This window comes from Leptonotus elevatus, chromosome 4, assembly GCF_054856555.1.
Source record: "Leptonotus elevatus isolate MCC_2025b chromosome 4, RoL_Lele_1.0, whole genome shotgun sequence".
In the NCBI taxonomy this organism is placed as follows: domain Eukaryota; kingdom Metazoa; phylum Chordata; class Actinopteri; order Syngnathiformes; family Syngnathidae; genus Leptonotus; species Leptonotus elevatus.
The window spans coordinates 21,758,592-21,784,928 of NC_141242.1; the positions used below are offsets into that span (position 1 = coordinate 21,758,592).

At 37.4% G+C, this 26,337-nt stretch overlaps 2 protein-coding genes across 2 annotated transcripts; both read left to right on the forward strand.

Annotated features, from left to right (window-relative positions):
* The first annotated feature begins 269 nt into the window (after positions 1-269).
* Positions 270-7,392, forward strand: LOC147176012 (cytochrome P450 2F2-like). Its single transcript, XM_086073742.1, has 11 exons — positions 270-492; positions 2,244-2,406; positions 2,622-2,774; positions 2,972-3,132; positions 3,664-3,732; positions 3,876-3,980; positions 4,079-4,220; positions 5,113-5,198; positions 5,668-5,769; positions 6,573-6,714; positions 6,792-7,392. The coding sequence occupies exons 1-11, from the start codon at positions 334-336 to the stop codon at positions 6,977-6,979; spliced, it is 1,470 nt and encodes a 489-aa protein (XP_085929868.1). The 5' UTR covers positions 270-333; the 3' UTR covers positions 6,980-7,392.
* Positions 7,393-11,687: 4,295 nt separating this feature from the next.
* On the forward strand, positions 11,688-26,086 carry hsf4 (heat shock transcription factor 4). The gene is made up of 13 exons (XM_086073800.1): positions 11,688-12,159; positions 13,301-13,409; positions 13,494-13,621; positions 13,706-13,830; positions 14,558-14,633; positions 16,378-16,445; positions 17,103-17,202; positions 17,852-17,970; positions 19,747-19,977; positions 20,046-20,166; positions 20,881-20,946; positions 21,078-21,175; positions 23,210-26,086. The coding sequence occupies exons 1-12, from the start codon at positions 12,034-12,036 to the stop codon at positions 21,135-21,137; spliced, it is 1,329 nt and encodes a 442-aa protein (XP_085929926.1). The 5' UTR covers positions 11,688-12,033; the 3' UTR covers positions 21,138-21,175; positions 23,210-26,086.
* Positions 26,087-26,337: the final 251 nt, after the last annotated feature.

The window sequence follows — 26,337 nt, forward strand, 5'->3', positions numbered from 1 at the left end:
GGTACAAATCATGACTTTTACAGGTACAAATTTGTTTTTACAGATACAATTTTTTTTTTCCAGGTACACTTTTTATTTTTTTTACAGATACACATTTTTTTTACAGGTACAAATCACGACTTTTACAGATACAAATTTAGACTTTTTTCTACAGGTACAAACATTTTTTACTAGTTAGTTTTGCACCATATTTGCCTCCATAAAAAGGGGTTTGTAGACACTAGTTGGTTGTCCGCCCCACTCAGAAGTACACAAAAGAGAGGGGCAGTCTATAGAGTTGCGCAATGTCTTTAAAGCAGTGGAGCTGTTTAGGCCTGTTCACTCTTCTCCAACATGTTAGCTACAATCCTCCTACCACTTTGTGTTTTCTTTATCATTTTTAATATTATGTGCCGAAGGCCGAAGAATTTTCCACCAGGACCCACTATCTTGCCTGTCCTGGGAAACATCTTGAGCCTGAGCTTGGAGAACCCCCTGCAAGACTTTGAGCGGGTATGGAAAACAACAACACTTTAAATTGTCATTTATGGGATAATTTTTATGTTTTAGAATATAATTGTTAAATTTCCAAGAATGCATTGTTTGTTTGTTTTGTTTTGTCTTTTTAGTCACTACATATGAAGTCATTGTATAGAATAGAATAAAAAGTAACCTATAGATATTTTTGGAAGGAAGGAGTTCACTCAACAACGCTACTGTTTATATATTGTTGCATAACGATAGACTGATTCTCTCTGTACACAGTTGAAAGCCGTACCCTTTAACCACACTAATAGAAGCCAAGGCGACTCTTTGGCCTTGACCCTTTTAGTTCAAATTGAAAAGATAACACAATCATATTCTATAATACTTCTTAAACAGTCAATCAAAATATATAATGATTATAATTCCACAAAATGGAAAACCTCAGTGGCTTAGTTTGTGTTATTTAATTCTGTTTACTACTTACGTATGTATTCTAGTCAGTACCTTTGCCAGTAATATTATGCAGTTTATTTTGCGAGTAGTTTTATTTACAAACATAGATTGTCAATATGTTTAAGAAACAATGTGATGCAAGTAATGTAAAATCCTATTAAATTGTGGGTCATACTTGTATTACTGTACTTGCTGATCTTGGGCCATAAGCAAGGTGGAGGGGTATGATCTGTTCCAAATAGCAGCGCAAACACAAAACCTTCACACACAAAGAAAATCATCGAAACTCAAGAAGCTTCGAACAACATCTGAACTACATTAGACGTTAATCAGAGGCAGGGTGGCAAGTGTGTTCTGACACTCAAATAGCATGAGTTTGAATGTTATTGGTTATTTCTGAATACAGCAGCATCACAGAGGGTGTGCATACCTTGTGCATACCTAGGGCAAATCAAGTGCAAAGCGTAGTCCAACTGTGCACATGGTACAGTTTTCTTTCTTGTGGTATTTTACTTGACTAGCGCAAATACAATAAAGCATTTTGCCCCGTTGTGCACAGTTGTTTGATAGAATGCAGCCGACTACCGTCCAATCGAAGAGGCTCCCCTCATTCCCATTAAAATCAGGGCAGTGGGAGCATAGACAGTGTTGACATTGTAGAGGCAGAAATGGACTTACTGGGGTCTGTTAATTTTCCTGGTGTGCACAGAGGGCTTTTATAAAAGTAAGCTACAAGATCTTCCCTTGCGGATTATGTAGTCGGCCGTGTATGTGACGTGAGCAAATGGAGACCTCCTTGCATCCCCAATTGTGCATCTGTGTGTGACACCAGCCCCACCTTCCAGTTATACCTTGTGAGCAGGTGCGATTAAAATGTTTTTTAAGATGATATATTATCATAATTCCTTCAATGAATTGATTTCTACAATGATTCAGAGGAACTGTCTCATGCTGTTGTTATAGTTATCATTTAATACAATGACATAAACGTCCGCGGAGAACTGAATCTGTCTGTGCTTCGATCAAATCCACAAAAATCACATTACACCACCTGCACCACAAGTTCGACTTGTTTTTACAGAGTCTGAAATCTAGCCTTCTTTTTGTCAACACATTGCGAGATGTTCCAGGGCACGGCACATGACAACTGAAATCCAACCAAAACCAAACACAACACACATCATGACAGTGCGTCCTCTTTAAAGCAGTTGAGGACTGAGTTCTTTAGGCCTGTCCAATCTTCCCCAACATATTAATATTATCTGATACAGTGCTGTATTTTTGTATTGTATTAACAATCTATATTGTGTTCATGTTTTTTTAAGCTGAGGAAGGCGTATGGAAATGTCTACAGCTTGTACCTTGGTCAAAGACCTGCGGTTATTATCAATGGGTTAGAAGCCATGAAGGAGGCTTTAGTGTCCAAGGCGACTGACTTTGCTGGACGGCCCCAAGACCTTTATGTCAATGACACAACAGACAGAAAAGGTAAAGTAACAATTATTATTATTATTATTATTATTATTTGTAGTAGTAGTAGTAGTTGTATTTGTTGTTGTCACCGTAGTGGTTTTAGAAGTAGTAGTAGTGTAATAGTGGTAGGAATAGTAGCGTTTGACAGTTATACTGTACATTGTCTTGAGAAAATGTCTCTTTTGGTTACTGTATATTCTCTACATTAACCATCTGCACACCTGATGCAGGAGTCATTCTGGCAGACTATGGTTCTAGTTGGAAAGAACACCGTCGATTTGCTCTAATGACTTTGAGAAACTTTGGTCTGGGGAAGGAGTCAATGGAAGAAAGGATTCTAGGAGAAACTGAATTCGTTATGAGGACACTAGAAAAGAGCATTGGTATGTAGATCAGACATTTTCATTGCACACTGCAGCTGATGTTCTTTCAACTTTCAAAATAATATGTTTAATTGTATTTATTTTTAATGTTTCTTTCTCTAAGTCTGTGTTGCCAGACTGGATTTTGTGTGAAAAGATTTCATATCTGTGTACCATGAGTTTGCACTTCTAATCTTTTTTTTTTAACTCTCCTACAGGCAGTACCTTGAGTCCCCAACTTATGTTCCATAATGCATCCTCTAACATCATCTGCCAGGTTCTGTTTGGTCAACGCTATGATTATGATGACGAGTTCATCAAAATTATTGTTCAGTGTTTCACGGAGAATGCCAAGTTGGCCAATGGACCTTGGGCTATGGTGAGTCAGTACTTTTTATGGCGATGACAATCAGAAACAAATGTATGCAATTATGAATAAATGGCTCTTTTCTCAGAATATCAAAATGGCCAATCTTGCAATTTCATCCATTTCTGGTTTGGAAAATGGATGGATGGATGGATGGATGAGGCTGAGCCAATAATTTGTTTTAAATAGATTAAATGTTTTTGGGGAAAATGGAAAAGAGCTGGTCTTGTCTGCTTGTCTGAATAAATTAAGTTCAATGTGTCGACCTCATTTCCATCTTATCAAATCCCCACCTGTATTTAACTGACATCTACAACATGTGAGCGTCTTTATATGCATATAAATGCTATTAATAGTCAAAGTCAGTCCAAGTGGATTCCATACAAGTGTCTCCTGGGTGATCCCGTGTTCTTCAAGTGTTCCAAACTCAATAGGCAAAAGTAAACTCCACAGGATGCATTTTAAACAGTGTGATTATGCAATGCGTTGGATTGTATATTGGCAGATGGTCAATGATTGTTTTCTCATTCATCCTTATTACAGCTGTATGACTCCTTTCCTATGATTCGTAGTCTTCCATTGCCCTTCATGAAGTCTTTTGAAAATGTCAAGGTATGTTATATGTACTGTATATGGCTTTGTATGTAATGTTCAATATACATCACCAGTTCAAATCATAGATGGGCTGATCTTAATGTTGCAACAGGCCTAAAACATTCTGATATAGTGTTGTGTTGTCTACTCTTATTCTTCAGAAATGTCAAAAACTTTCAAAGGGTTTGTTGGCCGAGCACAAGAGGACCAGAGTCTCTGGAGAACCACGTGACTTCCTTGACTGCTATCTAGATGAAATGGATAAGGTGGTTACAAATATAAGATAGCGAGCATGGTGAATTGTTGCTGTTTGATCTCATATGTTTTTTCTTTCTTTTTTTCATAAAATCATTTTCTTTTTTAGAGAATTGGTGATGAAGGTTCCTCGTTTTCAGAGCAACAGCTAACAATGTACACTCTAGATCTTCATTTTGCTGGGACAGACACCACCTCTAACACACTTCTGACTGCTTTCCTTTATCTTATGACTCATCCAGACATACAAGGTATGTTGGCTCCTAAATTATATGTGAGTTGTCTAATATTCCTCCCCTCAAAAAAACATTATTGATGAGCATTTATGCTTCTAAAGAACTACAATCACAGTTTATCTTTAGAAGAAGCCCATCATTAATAACTTTACAATCTGAGTGACATCACTTCGCATCATCATCATCATCATCATCACCATGATTTCTTACACTTAAAATTTGGATTGAACACAATCATCACATATGAGCACAAATTCTAAATGTATTATGCTAAATAACATCTAACTTGTTTTGGCTTTTACAGTATAAGAAAGCAGAACGAGTTGGGTGTGACATTAATTAAAGACCAGGTTTTCTAAGGTTGAGAAAAGGTTGTCTGTTTATGCATCAGTCTGATGATTGACTGGTGATTAGCAACTCTACTTTGTCTGTATATTAAAAACTATCATTAGTAACTCATTTGCATGGTTTTGGACTTTGGAAACAGAGGGTCACTTTTCAAGTAATAAATTGCAACTCTGTTGAAGAAAGGCTGATGTAAAGGTGCTCTTGAACTTGCTCATACAATATCTGTTTGAATGCCTTGTGGCGTGCAATCCCTTGAGGTACAATATTCAAATGAGTACAATTTATAATATAGATAAATAAAACATACATTCATGGATAAAACATTATTATTTTCTTTCAAACATAAGTCCATAAAAAGTAAACAGTCTTGCAACTAAATGAAAAACCCTGAAGGTTTTTCAGTCACAGGTACCAATTCGCCCTCGACCTCTCACCCAATCCCATTCATGTTATTTAATATGGAATTGCTTTTCAGGTGCATTTTGTAAAGTGAACCTCCACTTCTTACAAATGTGTCTTACCACTCAAGCCTCTTTTTTTCCCTTGCTGTATTTGTTAGCGCATTGCCAACAGGAGATTGATGAGGTGTTGAAAGGAAAGGATAAAGCATGTTTTGATGACAGACACAATATGCCATACGTGCAGGTAAATCTTCCCATAGTTACATCAGCAATGAAGTACTGTATTTTATACTGTATGTATTTATGGCGCAAATGATTTTAACTTTTAATTATTTTTTTCTAAATTGGATGGATGGATGGATTCTAAGTTATGATTATGACATGTCTGTTTTTGTAAGAGACCTACCATGCAATAACAATAGTGAAAATGAATAGCGAAAATCCTTGAAAAAAATGCCCATTCAACTGCATTGATTTTTTGGGGAAACAAAAATGATTGAGTTGGTAGGGATACATATACCAAGAAGAGTTTCATTTAAAACCTGCACCCCCCCCCACCCCATCCCAAACCAGGATGATGATAATAATAATAATAATAATAATAATAATAATAATAATAATAATAAAGAAAAATATGGGGGGGGTGAAATAACACACAAGTAGTCTATGCAGGATCCACTGTAAATCTTTTTCTTTCTTTTTTTCTCCCCCAGGCTGTAATCCATGAAGTTCAGAGAATAGCGAACACGGTGCCTCTGAGTGTCTTTCACTGTACAACAAAAAACACAGAGTTGATGGGATATTCTATTCCTAAGGTAAGAAGCAGAACAACACACAGGACTGTTTCGCTTCATGAATGCAGAATTACACTTTGGGTGAATTGCATTGAATGTGGGAAGAGCAAAGCTAGTGAAGAGGCAGGGGAACTTGAAATGCTTATGGTCAACAATGCAGTCATTAAGACATTAAGACAGAGGCACTGAAGAGACAACAGATGCAGAGCAGGAGGTAATGGAAATGAAAGTGTTAGGTTGTCTTCAGGAGGATGGGATTAAAAATCAGACACGTCCAGAGGAGAGAGAGAGTGAGAATATTGGTAGATGGGTGATGCGGATGGAGCAGCCAGGCAAGAGAGCTAGAGGAAGACCTAAGAGAAGAGATGCATATAAAAGATGCATTGAGGGAAGACATGAAGACAGTTGGACTGGAGGAGGCAGAGAATACAAGGTATGCTTATGGAAAACAATGACATGCTGTGGTGACCCCGAATGAGATTAGCTGAAAGGAAAAGAAGAAGATCATCACCTTCATATGGATAAGTGCCTTAGTTGACAACTCCAGCCACCAAGAATTGCACACATGGCCATTATTATTATTTATGTTTATGCATTTTTCGCATTGTCTATTTAATCAAATGTCCTGTTGTTGAATGAAAAAGTACATAATTAGTTGTTGTTTTTGAGTACATCAATCAATAAACAAAAAATCCAACTAAAACAGTGTGTATCTACTGTCATCATGGCTTGGCTTGGCAAAAGTAAATAATATATATATTTAAAAAAACAATTTCTTGAATTATTTTGATGTGACATATTATTTGATTTCTTCTACTCCCCAGGGTACAATAATTATCCCAAATTTGACCTCCGTGCTGCATGAGGATAGCCAGTGGAAATCCCCCCATAAATTCAACCCTGAAAACTTCCTCAATGACCAGGGCGAGTTTGTCAAGCCAGATGCTTTTATGCCTTTTTCTGCAGGTATGTGGGCAAATATTTTTCATGTTGAGTTTATTTAAAATCGGCTGTGACCGACTTCTACAATATATACTCTACAGGTCCTCGCATGTGTCTCGGTGAGGGATTGGCTCGAATGGAACTCTTCCTCATCACAGTGACTCTGCTGAGAAAGTTCAAGTTCATTTGGCCTGAGGATGCAGGAGAGCCAGACTTCACACCAGTCTATGGGGTCACTCTTACTCCCAAACCTTATCGTATGAAGATCCAACTAAGGGCAATGCATTGAAGCTGGGCACAGATATAAAAATTAAAGGAGTGTTACTATTATTTACTATTGTAGCGTATCTGGTACACCCTGCATTCTTTAGTCTCACACCATCAAGTAAAGACTGAGCCTGTTTCAAGTCTGTGACCCTTTCCCCTTCCTGATGGTGGCGTTCCACAAGAGAAAAAGATGCATGGCATTGATTTGTCTTTTGTCCTAATTGTGTATGAATGCTGAAGTATTTTGTATATGAATTCATTTGTTCACACATTACTACCTATCAATCTTTCACTATTTTTTTCTCAATATTTCAATCCTTAATTGGGATTTATGTAATGTTTAGAATATGCGCAGATCAGATTACAGAAACATTTAATGAATTGAGATTATGTCACGAAGAGTAAACCATTAAAAGATCGAGTCAAATTAATGAATCTGGGATGGCTTGGCTGTGATCATTATCAATTCCTGACACTTACTTGGAGAGTTGTCACACCTTTTTCCAGATTTTTTTCCCCACAGGGAGACGGGAGACTTGGTCGAAGAAGAAAGGACGCACTCATACTGTTCTTCCACGTGTTAGGACAACATGCAACTCAATTGCAAGCGAGAAATCTGTCTGTTTCCAAGTTGTAATCAAACAGACAGCCTCCCTTCACCAAGACATTGTCACTTTTGTCATTGAGAGAAGACGTCCTGCCACGTGTCGTCGCTATGCGGAGGCTTCCAATCAGGCCAGCTGCCTCTTCTTACCAGCCATCATAGTCGCTTAGTGGAGATCAGGGATGGGTAGCAAATACTGGAGGCGGACACATTTTTTTCATCTGTGCTACTCGGGGCCACATATGACCACGTACTTCATAACCAGATGTACGACAAACATTTTTTTTTTTAGCTATGGACAAAATACGTGCATATGTGGAAAAACATGTTGGTTTAGTTTTTCATAAAATCCTTAATGCATGAATAAAAGATCCACTATCCTAACTCAAACAAAGGGTGTGAAGCAAACAACAAAACATATATCTAACAAAAACATACTGTGATCAACCCCCCCCCCCCCCCCCCAGTGCAATATAAAACACCATTCAAGGACAACACAAAATTTGTATATTCACTGATGAACCCTTGTTTTTAAATTAAACTTAATATCTTGTTTTTGTTTTGTTTTTTTAATATTTTTTACTTGTTAAATTATTTTTTGATAATTTTTTAATTAATTAATGTATTTATTTTATTTTTTTCATTAACTTCTTAATTATTTATACATATTAACTTTTTATATGATTAACTTTATATACTATTGCCCCATGTATTTTGTATAATGAATGTTTACTAGTGTGCAGTAAATATACACAGTTTGATCATCATTAAATCCATTGACTCATTGCAGCCTGTAACCATTGCCGGAGCAGAGAAAAAAAAGTTATACTATAGGTGTGAATTTAAAGAAAGTTTCATCTGTTAGATGAACCTGTTACTATATGCTTTCATGGAGTTGTTTATGCCATGAAAAAGAATGACTGCTCTCTAAGCCGTGGGTCCAAAGTACTTGATCCAACTTTCTCTTACACTGATAATAATCTTCACTTTAGATTGTGACTGTGCTACAAGAGGAGATGCCAGAGGGATGTAAACTCAACTTATTTATACAGCACTTTTAAAACAACCACAGCTGCATACAAAGTGCTATGTTTAAAACAAAAAACACAGACCTTTAAAAATAAAAAATAAAATCAATGTAATCCGTTTCCTTAACCGTTAGTCCTCACAAGGGTCGCAGGAGGCACTGGAGCCTATCCCAGCTGGCTTCGGGCAGTAGGCGGGGTACACCCTGAACTGGTTGCCAGCCAATCACAGGGCACACAGAGACAAACAACCATCCGCACTCACAATCACACCTATGGACAACTTGGAGAGTTCAATTAACCTGACATGCATGTCTTTGGAATGTGGGAGGAAACCGGAGTACCCGGAGAAAACCCACGCAAGCACGGGGAGAACATGCAAACTCCACCAAGGAAGGCCGAAGCCCGGACTCGATCTCATGTCCTCTGCACTGGGAGGCGGACGTGCTAACCAGTCAGTCACCATGCCGCCCTAATCAATAACAGTAAACACAATAAAACACTAAAGCAATGCTGAATATCATGCTGAGTCAAAAGGCAAAAAAGTGTTTTTGAGATGGTGACCTTGCCTATTTTAGAATGTGAAACTTATCATGTTAAAGCTCAATATTTATCCTGCTAAACATGACAAGCAACAAACAACAAACGGGAAAGGGTGACATTAACCTTTCTTTTTTCCTTTTTTTTTGGGGTGGGGGGCGCTCCTGCTCCTGGGTTTGCTCTCCGCCCGATCGCCCTGGCGGGGCCCGGGGGTCGTCCTTTGGCGCTGCCGCGGCCTGGGGGGCCCTGAGGTGTTGAGGTATTTTCATGCATGCCAGATCCACCACACCAGCATCTATCTAAACTCAAACACAATCTTCTTCTTCCTCTGGTCGTTGAATCGGTGGAGGCTGACGTATGTGGATCTCACTCTGCTTCGTTTGTCCTTCCTTCCTTTCCTCAGTCTCTCTTTTGGTCTCTTGAGGTCTCCCTGATTTGTTGGAATTTAGATGTTTCTGGGGTTGTTGAAGAACTCTGGTTGGTGGACCGGTGAGTGGTGTCTGGTCGGTGCTGGATTTCACTTTCCTTTGTTTTCTTTGGTCCTTCCTCGGGTCTCCTGACGGCGGTGTTCGGTTGAGGTGAACGGTATGGGAAAAAGCTGGACTTAACAACAGCACCAATTTGCCGGTCCAAATTCAAATAACTGTCCAATTTAAACAAAGTTTGAGACTGTGATGATTTTAATCAATTATTTTTTTACATACATATTACAATATTTTGATCTTTAACCATTTTCTGATGTGAACGTGCTTTTTTATTAAAATTGTATAGTGACATTCCTGGCAAGACTGGACCAATTTACACCTAAACTGTTGATTCTGTTTAGGAGGAAAGGAGGAGCTCTTGGGAAAAGATTGAACGATGCACTGAACTTCAAGTGATGCATGTGTACTATGTTAGAGAGAGATGTATTATTTTTGTTTTTTTTGTTTTTTGTTTAGTAGCATTCTATTCTGAACTGAACATGACTTTATTTTTAAAAGGACAACACAATCAAGACCTAAGAAGAAGCTGAAATAACTTGCCTATTTATTATATTTGTTTTGAACATCTTTGTGGAATCTTTTCGTAATAAATACCCCCCATTCTGTGACTCTTTTAGTGCGTCTGTTGTAGTCTGCTGATGACAGTGACACTGTAAGCTCCGTGGCCACAAACCAGGAAGAAGGTCCTGTTTGAAGCCTCAAGTTGGCAAAGTGCTGTTGATCAATTGACAGCTGTCATCACAATAAACAGCAACATAAACAGGAATGTATAAAGCTGAATACAGTATCCCAAACTTTTTGTGAATAGTAGTCAGCAACTCTCAAAAAGTACACTTTGCTTTAAACTATGTTCTCGGGGGATGAGTCAGGGCTTAAAACGAGTCATCGGCAGGTTACTTCAGAGATACTCTGAAACTTAAAGAGTCGCAGAAAATCAAAGAAGTGGATGTCTCTGGAAAAGAAAAACAAAACAAAACACTAGCTGTCAATTTTGCCCTTCTGCCTCCTGTTAGTGGGAGCAGTTTGTGCAAAAAGTTCAGAAACCTTGAACAGTTGGACAGTTTTTGAGTTGTGTAAATATGCAATTTAGTATACAGTATATATGTTGTCAAGATTAATAAAGAACATTAAAAGCAATGGTGATGTATATTTTTCTCTTTTTTTTTTGTTTGCAATTTGTTTTCTGTATATGAAACCACAGTAAGTTAATTACATCATGTAAATAGAAAAATAACAAGTAGCCTCAATACAAAATAGTTAACCCAAAAAAACACCCACTCATAAAAACACATTAAAAACTCTAATAATATGCAACTAACCTTAACGACTAAAAGATTGACCAGTGAAACAATGAACTTATCTTTACTTGCAAATAATTATTTTTTTTACTCATAGAAAAAGTTTATTGGCTAATTTTCTGTATCAATTTATAAACTGATGCAATTAGTTGCCTTGCTTTTTCTAAGTACACAGATCTAGACCCCCCCCCCCCCCCCCCAGTATAATTGAAGTTTTATCGAATCTCATTAACAACTATAAACTTCAAATATACTGTATCATACAATACTTTTACTTAAATAATAGTACTGTGTTGCATTGTCATTAGATTGTTTTGGTGTTATAGTGCCTCACAGAGGACAAAAAGCGGTAATACAGCTTTAAAAGCAGAGAAATGCCTATAGATCAATTTGTTGTCAAAAACATCCCAATATTTTCATGTTGACCTTTACCAAAAGTTACAGACTTCCTGAAGAGTCTATATAAAATACAGCATCCACTCTTCAAAGATCCTTTGTGCACATGTATATCAACAGCTACATTGAGACATGTTTCAACATGTCAACAGCACCAAATCTCAAACAATTGTACTGACATTACACTATTAGGTGATTGGAAATTGGTGGATTATTAGTGTTTAGATAGTCAGCGAGAGGCCAGGGTGTGTGTGTGTGTGTGTGTGTGTGTGTGCAATCATGCGAGTGTGCACACGTGTGTGTTAGGGGATGGGTTTGAATGGTGTGGGTGCTGACAAGTACCTTCTGTGATGACATTCAGTTGAATGATGGTGGGGCAGAGAGAGCAGAGAGGGGGCAGAACAATTCAGGGGAATATCCGAAAAGGCCTACTGAGAGATTAATACAGATATTTTTAAGATATTTGACAAGCCAGTCAAGACAAGGGAAGGTAAATACAAAACTGGACATGACATAAACAAGATGAGCTTGTGCTTGACAGGCATGGAATCAAATAGACTGCGGCAAACTTGGGAATATCAGTAACGGATTTTCACAAGTGGATTTCTCCAAAATGGAATAGCGTGTGGAATTGGCAAACATACACACATACTGTTGGCCTTCCTCACTCTCACGCACAAACATCTGGTTTCCTGTTGTGACCGGCTGTGGCAGTGGACCGAGTCAACATGCAGGAGTCTCCAGGTGCCTTGGGTGTAGATGGCAGCTACACCAGCAATGTTCCGGCTTTTCTCACCAAACTGTGGACTCTTGTGGAGGATCCAGATACTAACCACCTAATTTGCTGGAGTGCTGTGAGTCGGCTAAAATCATCTATTGAACGTTCGTAAACGAGAGACCAATGTGATGTGTTTATCAAAAGTCATGCTTTTGACACATCGGTTACCCATAATACAATATATCGGCGCTGCTATGTGAAATACACTTGTGTCCATTTTTTGTCTTTTTTTTTTTTTACATTTTTATGTTTTGGGATGAAACTGACATCCACAAAACGTAAAAATAGGGGTGGAAATTTACATAATTGTTTTTCACTAAGCAGTGACAAAACACCCACACAAAAAAAAAAATGGGGGAAAAATGGACATAGTTGTTTTTCACATAGCAGGGATAAAACACCAAAAAAAAAAATGGACATAATTGTTTTTCACATTGCAGCGACAAAACACCAATGTGTTGTGTCAGCTTTGGATCACCCTAATTAATAGTTGTCAAGTACAAAATCGAAAATACGTGTCAGTCTGACAGATTATATTTTTAAACAGAGGGCATCTTTTTCATTGCAACTATAGATAACAAATACATATGAATCTACGATCTACCTATTCACAAATGTCTTCATATAATTTTTTTTGGGAGGGGGGGGTAACAGCCTATTATTACTATTATTCATTTATCGTTTGTCACGATTTGATACATTTCAGATTTTTTCACAAATCTATACTATTGGTCAGTCTATATGTGTGGGTGATATTTGGCAAATTATTCACATTTTAAGTGTTGAAAATGTCTTTCATGCCGTGTTAATGGTTGAACCAAACATGCCATTTTTTGTGGTCTCCTGAAAAGTGAGGATTTTGGATGCACAAGGAAGAAAGGCACCTATAAATAAAATGTATTATTATTTTTATCATTAAAGAGAAAAAGATACGGATGGATGAATGGACGGACGAATGGACGGACAGAGATAGATAGATAGATAGATAGATAGATAGATAGATAGATAGATAGATAGATAGATAGATAGATAGATAGATAGATAGATAGATAGATAGATAGATAGATAGATAGATAGATAGATAGATAGATAGATAGATAGATAGATAGATAGATAGATAGATAGATAGATAGATAGATTGATTGATTGATTGATTGATTGATTGGTTACGAACAAGGTTCATTTCTTAAAACACTTACTCAATTTTTCTGTTTCAGACTGGGACCAGTTTCCATGTGTTTGACCAGGGTCGCTTTGCCAAGGAAGTGCTACCAAAGTACTTCAAACACAATAATATGGCAAGCTTTGTCCGACAGCTCAACATGTGTGAGTCTTCTTTTATTGTAATTTCAACCGTTTGCGCTCTTTTCTTCTTAATACATTTCTATTATGATTCCTCTGTGTGTTTAGACGGCTTTCGAAAAGTTGTTAATATTGAGCAAAGTGGTCTGGTCAAGCCTGAGAGAGACGATACAGAGTTCCAACATTTGTACTTCCTCCAGGGACACGAACACATGCTGGAACACATCAAAAGAAAGGTATTGAATGGACATGAAATGCTCACAGAATAAAGAATCCAGTGCCAAAACAAACTCTGCTTCACGGAACGAGCGTGTGTGCAGGTATCAATAGTGAAGAGCGAGGAGACTAAAGTTCGCCAGGAGGACCTCAGTAAACTGCTGTATGAAGTTCAGTTACTAAGAACACAGCAGGACAACATGGAGTGTCAGATGCAGGACATGAAGCAGTGAGTAGACAGCGTGCGTGTGCTAATCATGATCCTGGAACAGGGCTAGTGAACAAATCCAGAAAACAACGCAAATCCCTCCATTTCAATCTTTTTAATAAATCAAATCCTTATATTGTCATTTGAGTGCTAAATACATCCAGCTGTTATAAATATGCATGCTTGAGAAACCCATGATACTCCTGTTGCGATGTTGGATCATGTCAACCAGTACATGAAGAGAACCTGTTTTCTCTCTATGGCTATTGTTGTTCAGCTGCCGCTGTGTGTTCTTTGTGTGCTGCTGCTTCTTTGTACTCAGCATTGTTTGCTAATGAGAGCAGAGAATGTTCACTTGCTCACCTGACTGCCGCGCACACACGTGCATACACATGCATACAGTTGTATCTTCCCGTTGTCAGATCAAAATGTGTTGGAAGCCACAATGATTAACACGCTTACTCTTCATATCAACCAATCATAAGCCTGAATTATTGATAGCAACATTGCGGCCTGAAATTCAAAATTACGCAACAGAATTACTGTAAATAGGCCCACAAAGTGATCCATTCAAAATATATTAAATATACAGTATCAATTTGATGATTGGGGACATATGAAACAGATGACATGGAAATATATCAAATCGTGATTGCAGAAAAACATTTTGCTTGCATTAATTGAAAATAATACTAAATATAACTTCTTGTGTGTGTGTGGTCACATCTTTTCTCTGTACTGTTTGTAGGCAGAATGAGGTTCTGTGGAGGGAGGTGGTCTCACTGAGACAGAACCACACACAGCAACAGAAGGTCATGAACAAGGTCAGTCCATGTTTATATGATGTGGAGAATAGGACTATTGCTCCTGCTCAAGGATACTTAAACATGGTCACCAGCGGTGAGGATCGAACCCAAACTCTACCACTGAGCCATGCCGCTCTAAATTTTTTCATTATCAATATGCATTTGACTAAATAATATCTTTGACTGACAGCGCCAGTGCTGTTTTGTTGTTTAACTTGTTCATAACAATACAAAATTGCTTCATGATGTCTAAATCAACAATAATGACGCCCCAATGGTGATACTTGTAAAAACAATTCATTCTGCATCATTGAGATGTCATTTTATTTATTAATCATAAACAGAAACATGCATTGAAAAATGTCTACACTAATACCAGTTATTGGTGAACTTTTACAGAAATATTACAAAGACGTAGTGCAATTATTTGTAGCTCATTATTGTCACAATAAATACCTATGCAGAGGTGGGCAAGTACTGAGACCGGGTGTCTATGCTGATACCAGCTTTATTTTAAGGCAATATCAGCATCGGCTATATTAGGGATGCACCGAAACAATCTTTTTGGGACGGAACCGAAAATGAGAAATGCTTAGCCGAAAACTGAAACGCCGAAATAAAATTATGCCAATTTTTTATTATCATTGCATTTATTGTAATTAATTACAATTATAATATTATTGTAAAATATTCAGGCCTATTTAGCACGGGCATTTTAACAAAGCACAATATAAATCGAAATGCGTCCACACCACAGACATGATGGCGAGTGGTACATTAAACACCAAATGCGCGGTAATGTACAGTACTTCGCACCGGCGGGCATGGATGCGTGCGGTGCGGATGACGTTTTGTAGGCTATTTGGAGCGGGACATGTTGCGGCGCACTTAAAATCGGCACATTCACATAAAAATTAATAAATTTCTTCGCACCAGCCAATCGCCTTTGAGAACGGACTGCAAAGTCACACACGGCGTCCTGAACAGTTGATAGCAATAGTGCTAACATTAGCTAAAGTATTTAGCACGGCCACCAGAATGCAGGTGAAAAAGTGGAAGCACTCGAGGGGCTCTCATCCCAAAAAAAAAGGAAGGCGCTGCAGGAGAAAGTGACTCAACTGTAGTGCAATACTCGACATCTCTCTCTTTTTGGACAGTTTACCAAGCGACCCTCTCCTTCTCCGGTGTGCACAATGAAGCTGCCGGTAGCCCGGTACTCAGAAACGCCAGCGAGCAGCAAGGCAGACACTCACCCCCGTGTTTGGTGTTTAATTCAAACTTTTTTTCTTTTTTCTGGATTGCGTCACCACAACATCCTCTTTCGGCCATATTCTTTCGGTTTTAATTTTATTTCGGCCGAATGCCGAAAATGCATATTTTTGCCATTTTTGGCCGAAAATGCATATTTTTGCCATTTTCGGCCGACATTTTTTGATGGCCGAATATTCACTTATCACTATATATATATATATATATATATATATATATATATATATATATATATATATATATATATATATATATATAAGGTAAATATATACCTCCTTTCTCTCTGCCAATCCAACTACCATAAATAGAGTAGTGTCATAACTAAATATGTATAGCCAGTAGAGACCTTCTTAAGTAAATATATTTAACTTGAATACCTAATGTTTGTGTGTGTTTGTGTGTGAGGGAGAGAGAGAGAAAGAGAGTGAGAAAAATATATTGAAAGCTTAGAGAGGGTTGCTGATTCATGCTGTGCCTTTTCTCTCTTTGCCAGCTAATTCAGTTTCTGTTCAGCCAGATGCAGTCCAACACACCCGGCACTGTAAGCTTGAAGAGAAAGCTGTGAGTATGCACACACACACATACACCCCCCCCCCCCCCCCCCACACACACACACGTACCTATCAACAAAAGTCAGACAAACGGGGCCATAGCGGGGCATGAGGGAAGGGCTGGCTCAGCTGACAAACTGAACCATCAAGCTGTGTGAATGGCGACAAGTGCTGAATCAGTCTCTCTCACACACACGCACGCACGCACACGCACTCACACAAATGGAAGGCAGAGCAGAGTGCATGACCCTGTTATAGCCAATGTATGTAAAATGCTGGTTCAGCCTTGCAGTGGGAAAGGCCCGTTCCCACACAAAGGTGCCAAGAGAACAGACATTTCAGGGTCAGCATGCTACCTGGCAAAGTTGCAATGATGCCTCATGCTTTACAACTTAGTTGACAACATGATTCGGAGGATCATGGTTATATCCAATGAGTAAATACAATGTTTAACGAACCACAACTTCAGACTCAGTAGGGTTTAATTAATACATTTATTTTTTAAGTGCTTTATTTTTCACTTTTCTTTAAGTCGCCCTTGACCTTATTGCAAATCTCATTACAGTCAATACAAGCAAAGAAACAATTGGTTGTTTAAATTAAAGTTGACAACAAACTCAAACTGCTCTGAGTCAGATGTTTCATTAAATCCTTATTATCTCTTCAGGCCATTGATGTTGGATGACGGCTCGCTTAGCCCCCCTGCCTCCAAGTTCAGCCATAGTAACACAATGGAGCCAATGCATGAGCCCTTCTACATCCAGTCGGTGAGTGAATATTCAAATCTTGCTCAATGCTGCCCTACAGTACTAATAGTCTAATAGTCATGTACAGAATTTAATTTGCTGCTATAAAGAGCAACCTTGATAGCAAGATGCTCTGCTACTTACACATACTAATGGTGATGCAAATAATAAAAAGAAATACACTTTTTTTTTTTAAATATATGCTACATATTTTTTTTCTCCGTATACAGTTATTAGTTTACAAAGTTCTTTAGCTATCCCTTAGAAGCTAACAAAGCCTGAACCTTCTGTCAAAGTTCAATCTTTAAAGCTTTAACTCTTGGATTAAAGCTTTTAAACGGCATTTTTAAGGCTTTAACTCTAACTATGGAGTTAAAGCGAGTTAACACTTTAAAGCTGTATTTTTAAAGCTTTAACTCAGGAGCGTTTGCTGCTTCACGAACCACTTGTAATATTTTTTAAACCTGTAGATGGTGCTATTGGTTTAAAGATAAAGGCACCCTTATGTTGTGATTTGTGTTTTCTCTGTAATTTTCCTTACCTGGATGGGGGGTTTGGACCTGGTGATATCGGTGAACTGTGGGCTTGCGATGCCCTTTGAGACCCTTTTGTGATTAATGAATGGTTCTATACTGTAAACAAACATGACCTGTTTGTTTTTCTGTCTCAGCCATCCAGTGATACTGCTTCGTGTTCTAACACTGGGCTAACAGGTGGGCCGATCATATCGGATGTAACAGACATGTCTCAAGCCAGCATGCCTCTGCAGATGCAACCTGATGAGACCAGGTCAGTGGAGTTGATATAAGTAGCATTACATTTGTTACACAGCATGACTCACACCTACTAGTCCATCTAGTAAAAGGTAATAAGGTGATGCACATTATTAGTATTCAAGGAGGCCAATAACCAATATTTAAAGCTGATATTTATTTGCAGTATAGAGGAACTATTTGTGTCGATTAAAAAAAAAATTGTTAAATGGCATTAAGCATGTTTGTTAAAACAACTTTTCAAATTTTCAACATTTTGAAGGTTTTTCTTATCATTTTAAACATATAAGGAATAGACAGCTTTGTTTAAAAAATATAGAAAAATTGCAGGTAGCTTCCAGTGTTATCGGCATGTGTTAAGCTAAATTAAAAACTAAGCAAGTAAATAGCTCCTGCTTTACCAGCCATGAACCTTACTGCATGTCACTGGTATATTACATGGTGTGGCCGCAAGTTTTACTTTGTCTCCCAGCACAGTGGAAGTCTGAGAGTGTGGGGAAAATACCAAATTACACGCCAGTATTCCAGGAAAGGTCGAGGGTGCAGCAAAACTAGCAGAAGTGCTTGAGTGTGTGCTCCATTATGCAAGGAGGAACAGGAGGCAAGAGACAAACTGGCACCTGCTGCCAGGCCACTGATGTGCACGTTTGTAGCCACAAAGCTACATAGAAACGGGCTCAATGAGGGCCTGGCATGCACATGCAGGGCCTGTGCTCATAGTTTGGCACTATACAGCATTTGCCAGAGAACACCAGAATTGGCAGATTGGCCATTGGAGCCCTGAAAGATCAACTTAATAATAAATTATGATTCATTACATTTGGAAGCGCCTTTCAAGACCCTCAAGGACGCTGTACAACAGTTAAAAACTGAATTTAAAAGAAAATTCTGCAGATTGAATAGTATTAGGACTAAAAAAGGAATAACTAACTTCACACTGAGACAACATCCTTCAGAATGGAGACAGGTTTGGTGGTGGGTCAGTATATGATTCATCAAAATGTAGGAAGTATGACTTAAGTGCTAACTAAAAAATTTAAAAATTATTTGTTGTCTGTTTATTGACTTACAGAATTTATTGAGCATTGTAAACATACAACTTACATGGTACATTAGTTTTTATTACCAGCACTTAAAGCAGGGATGGGCTACCGGCGGTCCACCACACTCTGAATGGCTTTTTGATTCATTTGGGGGGTAGGGGGGAAAGGGGGGCAGGAAATGCTGATAAACATACCATATAGGATATCTGTAGGAAATTGGGTAAATGTGGGGGGGGGGGGGGGGAATTCAGTAAAAATGGATTTAAAAAAATCAAAATATTTAAAAAATATATTGAAAAATAATCAGCGAATTGATTGTAGTTTTACGGTGTATTATTACCATTCACCACTTACTGGCAGACATTGCTTAGTTGCGCTTCCATGTGTTTATTTTGTTCCATGTGTTTATTTTGTTGTTTGCTTAAAATCCTTTATTGCTAGATTAGGATAAAAATTGATAGTTTATAAATGCATTGAGAAACCTATTATGAAAAATCCCATATATTAAGAGTATGTATTTTGCACATATTTTGTCCTTAATCTAAAATTGTATTTTTTAATCATACATCAGGTTAGGAAGTATGTGGCCCCGAGTCACACTGATGAACAACTGTGGCCCCCTGACATAAAGGATCTGTTGTGATCATTTGTAATTGACTCTCATTCTCACAGTCGTATAGCAAGCATACAAAAGGCACGGACCTACACAGAGTACTTTGTGAGTAATTTCCCCATATATCTTTTTTAAGGGAAAAGTGCCTGCTGCTGATCAAAGAAGAGCCTGTGAGTCCAGGAGTGAGAGCAGGAGTGAAAAGAGGCAGTGTTGGCGGAGGAGACGCCCTGGCATTGACCTCCTCCTGTGAGGTGTGCTCCTCAGAACCTCCCGTCCTTCCTGTTGCAATGGTGCAGTCTGTTTTGGAGGGGAGAGGCTCATCCGCCTCAGTGACAGAGAGGAGGATTAAGAGAGCTGCTATAGAGAGGTAAGAGCTCCCATCAAGTAGATGCTTATGCGCACACAACTTGTCACTGTGTGTATTTGTGCGTGCAGAGTGGAGTGTGCTTCTGATGCAGTGGAAAATATGGATATGAGCCTGGAGGAGTTGCAGCAGCTGATACTCAGGAGCCATCAACAGAGTAATATGGATCCAGGGACCAGTAATGTTATTGATGTAAGAACTCACATGCATGAACCACAAATTGCAGATGTCTACACAATTCTGGAATATCAAAAAATGAGACAATGTTAAATTATTTCACAACTTTTTCTACCATTAATATGACTTAGAATTTGTAGAAGTCAATTATTTTTTCAAAACCATTTACAGAGAGGAACTAACAATAAACTACTGATGTACAAGTGCACACGCCACACATATAACTGGGATGTGACTGTTCATCATAAAACCAAATTTATTCAAATTTTTAATTGGAGTCTCAGTTACCAGCCATCATTTAAAGTTCCTCCGATTAACGCCAAATACATTTCAGCTGTTATAGTAGGCTTTTATTTATATTTCATTTGCCTTATCACAGAAGTCCCAAGATTTTGTGTTAACGCTTACTGCTATTTGTGGTTGTTCATAATTTGCTGTATTTTGACTAAGGCACCTGAAAACGCTCCCGAAACATAATGCTGCCACCATGCTTGACAGTAGGCTTTTCACATCCCCGCTCCAAACAATAACAAAAAAAAGTTATCAATTGAGTTGGACAGGTTACAGGCCACAACAACGGTGGATTATTATTATTATTATTATTTTTAATGATCTATTAGAACAACTCTAAAATAACTACTGTACTTACACTGTACAGTTTGTCCTCTCACTATTCCCAATGCTGCAAACCAACTAGTTGCCACTGCTTTTGTCTCCATCATTTTGCAGCCCTTCAGTATAAACCTTCCTCTAACTGAATGGAGTTTCAATGAGATGGAGTCCAACCTCAAATCAGTAAGTCACTGAATGAAATATTGTGGTTCTTTATTTCTATAGAATAACTTTGGTCTATTTTAGTGTGTTCTCAAGTCAGCTTTTCAATGTCTGATTGAGCATTAAAATTGCTTATTTATGTTACTTCACAGTATGTGTTCCAAAACCAAGAACCTGAGGCTTTTCCAGCATCGACTTGTGAGAAACAATGATCAGTTTGTGCAGTAAGCGGCCCATTTTGAAATGGAAGGTAATAATTAGTGATGGACCAATGAACCTTCATGAAGCAATTGTTATATTTTTTACTCCTCTTGATGACACTCTTGGTTTAAAGATGTAGTGGAAACTTTTCCATTGCACTAGCCCAGGGGTGGCTAAGTTCGGTCCTCGAGAGCCACTATCCAGCCTGTTTTCCATTTTTCTCTTCACTATCACACCTGATTCATGATCAGGATCGTTATCAGGCTTCTGCAAAGCTTGCTGATGAGCTGATCATTAGATTCAACTGCGCTGAAGGAGGAAGACATGATAAACAGGATGGATAATGGCTCTCGAGGACCAAACTTGGCCACCCCTGCACTAGCCCTTATCTTTAAATCAAGAACACCATCTAGAGGAGTAAAAACTTATTGCAAGTGCTTCATGAAACTTCATTATCCCGTCACTTGTAAATAATGCTGTTTTCCGAGACATTTGTTTATATATATATATATATTAAATGTTAATATTATTTGTAATATAAAAAAATAGTGAGGAAATTAAATCCGACACAAACAGATTAGATCGGGGATGTCAAACTCATTTTAATCCAGGGGCCTTTATCACCCAAATTTGATCTCAAGTGGGCCGGACCATTATGTCAGTGGCCTAACAAGCTATACGTAACAACAGATCACTTTTATTTATGTATGTATTTATTTATTTATTTGCAAAATATTACATGTACATTCTGAACATATTCACATTTATTATTATTTTATTGCAATATGAAATTTCTTAACAGAAATGAGTGTATTCCATCAAATGAATAACAGCCAAATTTCAAAATGTCATTTAAATGGGCTTCAGTACATCCTCCTATGGACCAAATTATCAACAAACTTTCCTTTTAGTGAAAAACTGCAGTTTGTGTTCTGTCCTCACGGGCCAGATCGTCCCCCCTGACGAGTCGTTTCTGGCCCATAGGCCGCATGTTTGACACCCTTGGATTACATCCTTTTAAAATACTCTTAAAACAATTGTGTCTTCCCAAGAAGACGCAAATGGGAAATGTTTTCAATACATACAACAATGTACAATACAGTATTGTCGCTGATGACAACCTCATGACGACTTAGCCATTGGAAAACAACAAAACAACAGCAACCATTTGTAGCGGCGTCATGTTAAAAACACTATTCGCTGCCAACTCCTACACAGCATGCAGTTCTTCTTTCGACCACATTTCACAGGCTTTCAATACTCACAATAAAGAAGACTATGGGACATTTTTGTTAATATGGTTGAATGAAGCATATTATGACTACTTTATACTGTATAATGATTAATGACTGTACTTTTTTCGAGCAACTAATGCACTAAAGGTACATTTTTGATTAACAGGACTAATGGAGTCATCAAAATCCGTCAGTAAAACTGTTAATTATGCTAATCTAAAATATCAACTTTACCTGGCTACCTGTCCTTAAAAATTGAGAGTAACTTAATGGCGTAAGTATTTATTTATCACAGCATGCCATTATTATATCAGAATGCCCTTGAACATGGGCATTCTGGACACATGCACTTAAATGTTTCAAAAACTGGCTATGAGTGCAGGCTCGATTTCGGTGCTAAATATGTTGAACTTTTGCTTTTGGTTTGTTTTTATGAACTATTGACTTTAAAACAACAAATAAGCCAGAAATTGGACATGAAAGTTTACAACTTATGAACGCAGCCATAAATGTACAAAAGCTAAATATCGCTTTGCTATGAATCATCACCAAAATTCACATGCACATCTCTACTCAACTTCAACCCCTGAAAATCAAAACAAATGCCACAGGGTTTTGGATTTGATGGGCACTAGGCATTTTTCTCACCATACAGTGCTCTCATAAGTTTACATACCCCTAGGGTATGTCTACTTTCAAGCACTACTTTATGTTAATCAGACAGCAACATTATGCAACAAAATCATCTTAATAACTCTAAGTATGTTTCCTCCTTTATGTGACAACTATTTCCAGTAAAATCTCTCACCTTGCTTTTCTGTCTCTAATAATTATATATTTCTCTGTAGGCCACAGACACATCTCAGCCTGCATGAATTTGACCCTACGGGCTGGCCTGACTATTTATTTTATTTTATTCATTTGCATAAGTATTCTTCTGAAATGCAGAAATGATCATATTTGTACCAATTATGTATTTTTTCTTTCATGGATTGCTTCAAGTATATCAAGACTCTATTACCAGCTAGGTGCACACAGTGTATGCTAGGCTTGAGCACTTTAGTCTTTCTGTGAGAGGGTTTTCCTACTTATGGAAGTGACATATTCCTCACAGAATTCAACTTATTTACAAATGTACACAAGTAAACATTTTTATTTAAAACAAACAATATTGTGATGATCTGAGTGTGTGCAAAGAGGGTGTGAGAGCATCATTGTATTTTTTTCTGTATTTCTTTTCAAACAGGGTGTGAGGGTGTTATTGTATATTTTTCTGTTGAGTTTTTTTTTAGACACAATCCAAATAATTTTTTGTGTTAATCTTAATGAAAGGCAAGTTGTCATCGGTAAAAAATATTCAGTGAACATATGGAATCAAGCCACTCTAAAATCCACTCAGAAACAATTTTAAGTATCAGTAGGACATACTGTAGGAAGTTTAATATCTAACCCATGTATACATGTGTAGGCTGACAGGTAGATATTGTCTATTTACATGTTTGGTTTTGAGGACAATAACTTCTAGACTTTTCAATTTGACGACTGAACCAACAACACCACTGCATTTTTGCACAAACTACATACAGTTATGATGAAATATGTTTTGTTTGTGAATTACTGGCATTATACGCCTGCTTGTTTAAGGTAGACTTGGCCCATCATGAGAACAAACAAACATATCAGACATTTAGACGCTGCCTTTCCCAGCTTCCAAATTTCCAACTGTCTTTTAATATAGGTTCAGTGAGGTGGTTTCTTGAGCATTTCATCAGTTATACTGTACATCTTGAGAAAAAATCCCATTTACTTATACTGGTAATGTCATTCAGTTAAAAACATAAACTCTCCATGGACTGGTATATCATAGTTTTACTTCTTGTGCTAGTATACTTTAGGCAGGGCTCCATCCAGATGAACTTTTATTATTATTATTATTATTATTATTATTATTGTATTTTTATTAGAGCTGTCAAACGATTAGATTTTTTATTCAGATTAATCACATCTTGGAATTTTGATTAATCACGATTAATCGTTTAATAAAAAAGTACTTTTTAATCAACATTTTTATTTTGCCAAATTTGAAGAGCACCGTTTATGTGTTAATTCTTTTGACATTTAATGTTTCAACATTTTTTGTTCCATTGCACACGCTCATTTTCTTTACTTATTTAATTACTTGCATTAATTAAAATGGAAAAAAATGACCCCAATATTTTGACATCCTCACACAAATAAAATGTAAATAAATAAAATGTGATACGCAAACATTTATGCTAACATTGCTTTACTTAAATGCATGTATTTATGTTTATTGCTCAAACACAACCTGTGCTACCTTAAACGTAGCCATCCGCTGTCACGCTAATTAATTCATGATTAATTCGACAATTTTTTTGTGATTAATTAATCAGTTAACGCTTTAACTTTGACAGCACTAATTTTAATTTCCTATTATTTTTTTTTTACTAGGAGCACAATGTCCCCTAACTTGAAATGTTATGGTTGCAAGTATAACGTTTAGCCCATATACTGTAAATCTGTGTGTTAATGCTCACATTTATTAGCATGAAACCTAAAATATTCATGAATAAAACAAAATAATAATTAAAAAAATAAATAAATAAAGACACAGGGGGAAAAAAAAGAAAACATGACTTGCACTGTTTAAAATTTTAGGGGCAAAATGTATGGAATCAGATTTGTGCCCAAAAAAATCAAGCAAACTTTGATTCCATAAAAATGCTGCTATTTAGAGGCAGACTATTTAGTCTGGAGCCCTGACTTGAGGGTGAGTTCTTAAAAATTATATGAATTGTGCAATACTGTACAGAATGCAATATGTGGATGACCATAGGAATGTAGGAAAGAGCAACTGTGAGTGGTGAAGTGGAACACACCAAAGTAAGATGCACAGCAGAAGGAAAATGACTTCCTGTACAAAACTCCTTAAGGCAGAAGCAACGTGACTGGGAGGAGGTTTTCAATTTGGCTTACTGTTATTGTGATTTTGGCTGATGCAACTTTGACTCTGATGTATTATATTATTATGCCGTTTATAATTGATTAGTGTATCATTTGTTTCCATTTGAACCTGATGGAAACACACCGAGGCTGCCAAATTATCAAAGAAAAAAAGAAACTTATTTCTTCCGCTTTGAAAACTCATTTTTGAGGTAGACACTCCTTCCCTGTGCATGTTAGCTTTGGTGTATGACATGTGGAATTGCACTAAAAATACAGTTGTATATTTGAAAGTGTACAGTACATTTAAAACAGCATTTATTTTCCCGTTCCTCACAACAATATGAGTGTTTTTCAGGAGTGACTACACACATTCAGCTGCTGTTGTGTTCCTTATTTATCATGTTTTCATTTTTAATCATTTGCACTGGAAATTAATGGATGTGTGTTTAGCTGCATGCTGCTAAGTATTTGTAGCAAACCAAGTGAAAATATGACTGCTGTAAAAGAAAGAGCCTGGCATGCCCTAAAAGCATTGTTGCGCTACGAAAATTAAATTGAATGTGTCATCTCTCATCATCGGCATTGTAGCATTTTTTAACTATTCACCAAAATATCTTATTACTACCATTAAACAGATATTTGTGTTTCAATGCTTTTAAAGTGTGCCACGATCAGCTGCAAATGTGAATCTGTAAATGGCTTTCATAAAAAGACTAAAGTGCAATGTTACACAGGGTCGAACAAACTGGATATGTATTTCACATGTAAACAAAATACAGTAATAATAAATGAAAGAAGAGGGATTTTTGAATGACGTTCATGGCATTGGTGTTTTTAATTCTAAATCTTCATATCATGCGTACATAATTTATGATGCATGTATGATTGTATGAATTTGACCTTTGGAACAACCCTGTGTGGATTTTGTGTGTTCTTTCCTTGGTGCGTGAATGGGCTTTGGCCGGGTACTCCAGCCCGCTCCCACATTCCAAAAACATGCCAAATAATT

What these genes read in the sequence shown, in the direction of transcription:
- LOC147176012 (XM_086073742.1), top strand. Translation starts at nt 334, where the DNA reads ATGTTAGCTACAATCCTCCTACCACTTTGTGTTTTCTTTATCATTTTT. An exon ending in TGACACAACAGACAGAAAAG is followed by an intron (nt 2,407 to 2,621) that starts GTAAAGTAACAA and finishes CACCTGATGCAG; the next exon opens with GAGTCATTCTGGCAGACTAT. An exon ending in ACAATATGCCATACGTGCAG is followed by an intron (nt 5,199 to 5,667) that starts GTAAATCTTCCC and finishes TTTCTCCCCCAG; the next exon opens with GCTGTAATCCATGAAGTTCA.
- hsf4 (XM_086073800.1), top strand. Translation starts at nt 12,034, where the DNA reads ATGCAGGAGTCTCCAGGTGCCTTGGGTGTAGATGGCAGCTACACCAGC. An exon ending in AGCCCTTCTACATCCAGTCG is followed by an intron (nt 17,203 to 17,851) that starts GTGAGTGAATAT and finishes TTTCTGTCTCAG; the next exon opens with CCATCCAGTGATACTGCTTC. An exon ending in ATGCAACCTGATGAGACCAG is followed by an intron (nt 17,971 to 19,746) that starts GTCAGTGGAGTT and finishes ATCTTTTTTAAG; the next exon opens with GGAAAAGTGCCTGCTGCTGA.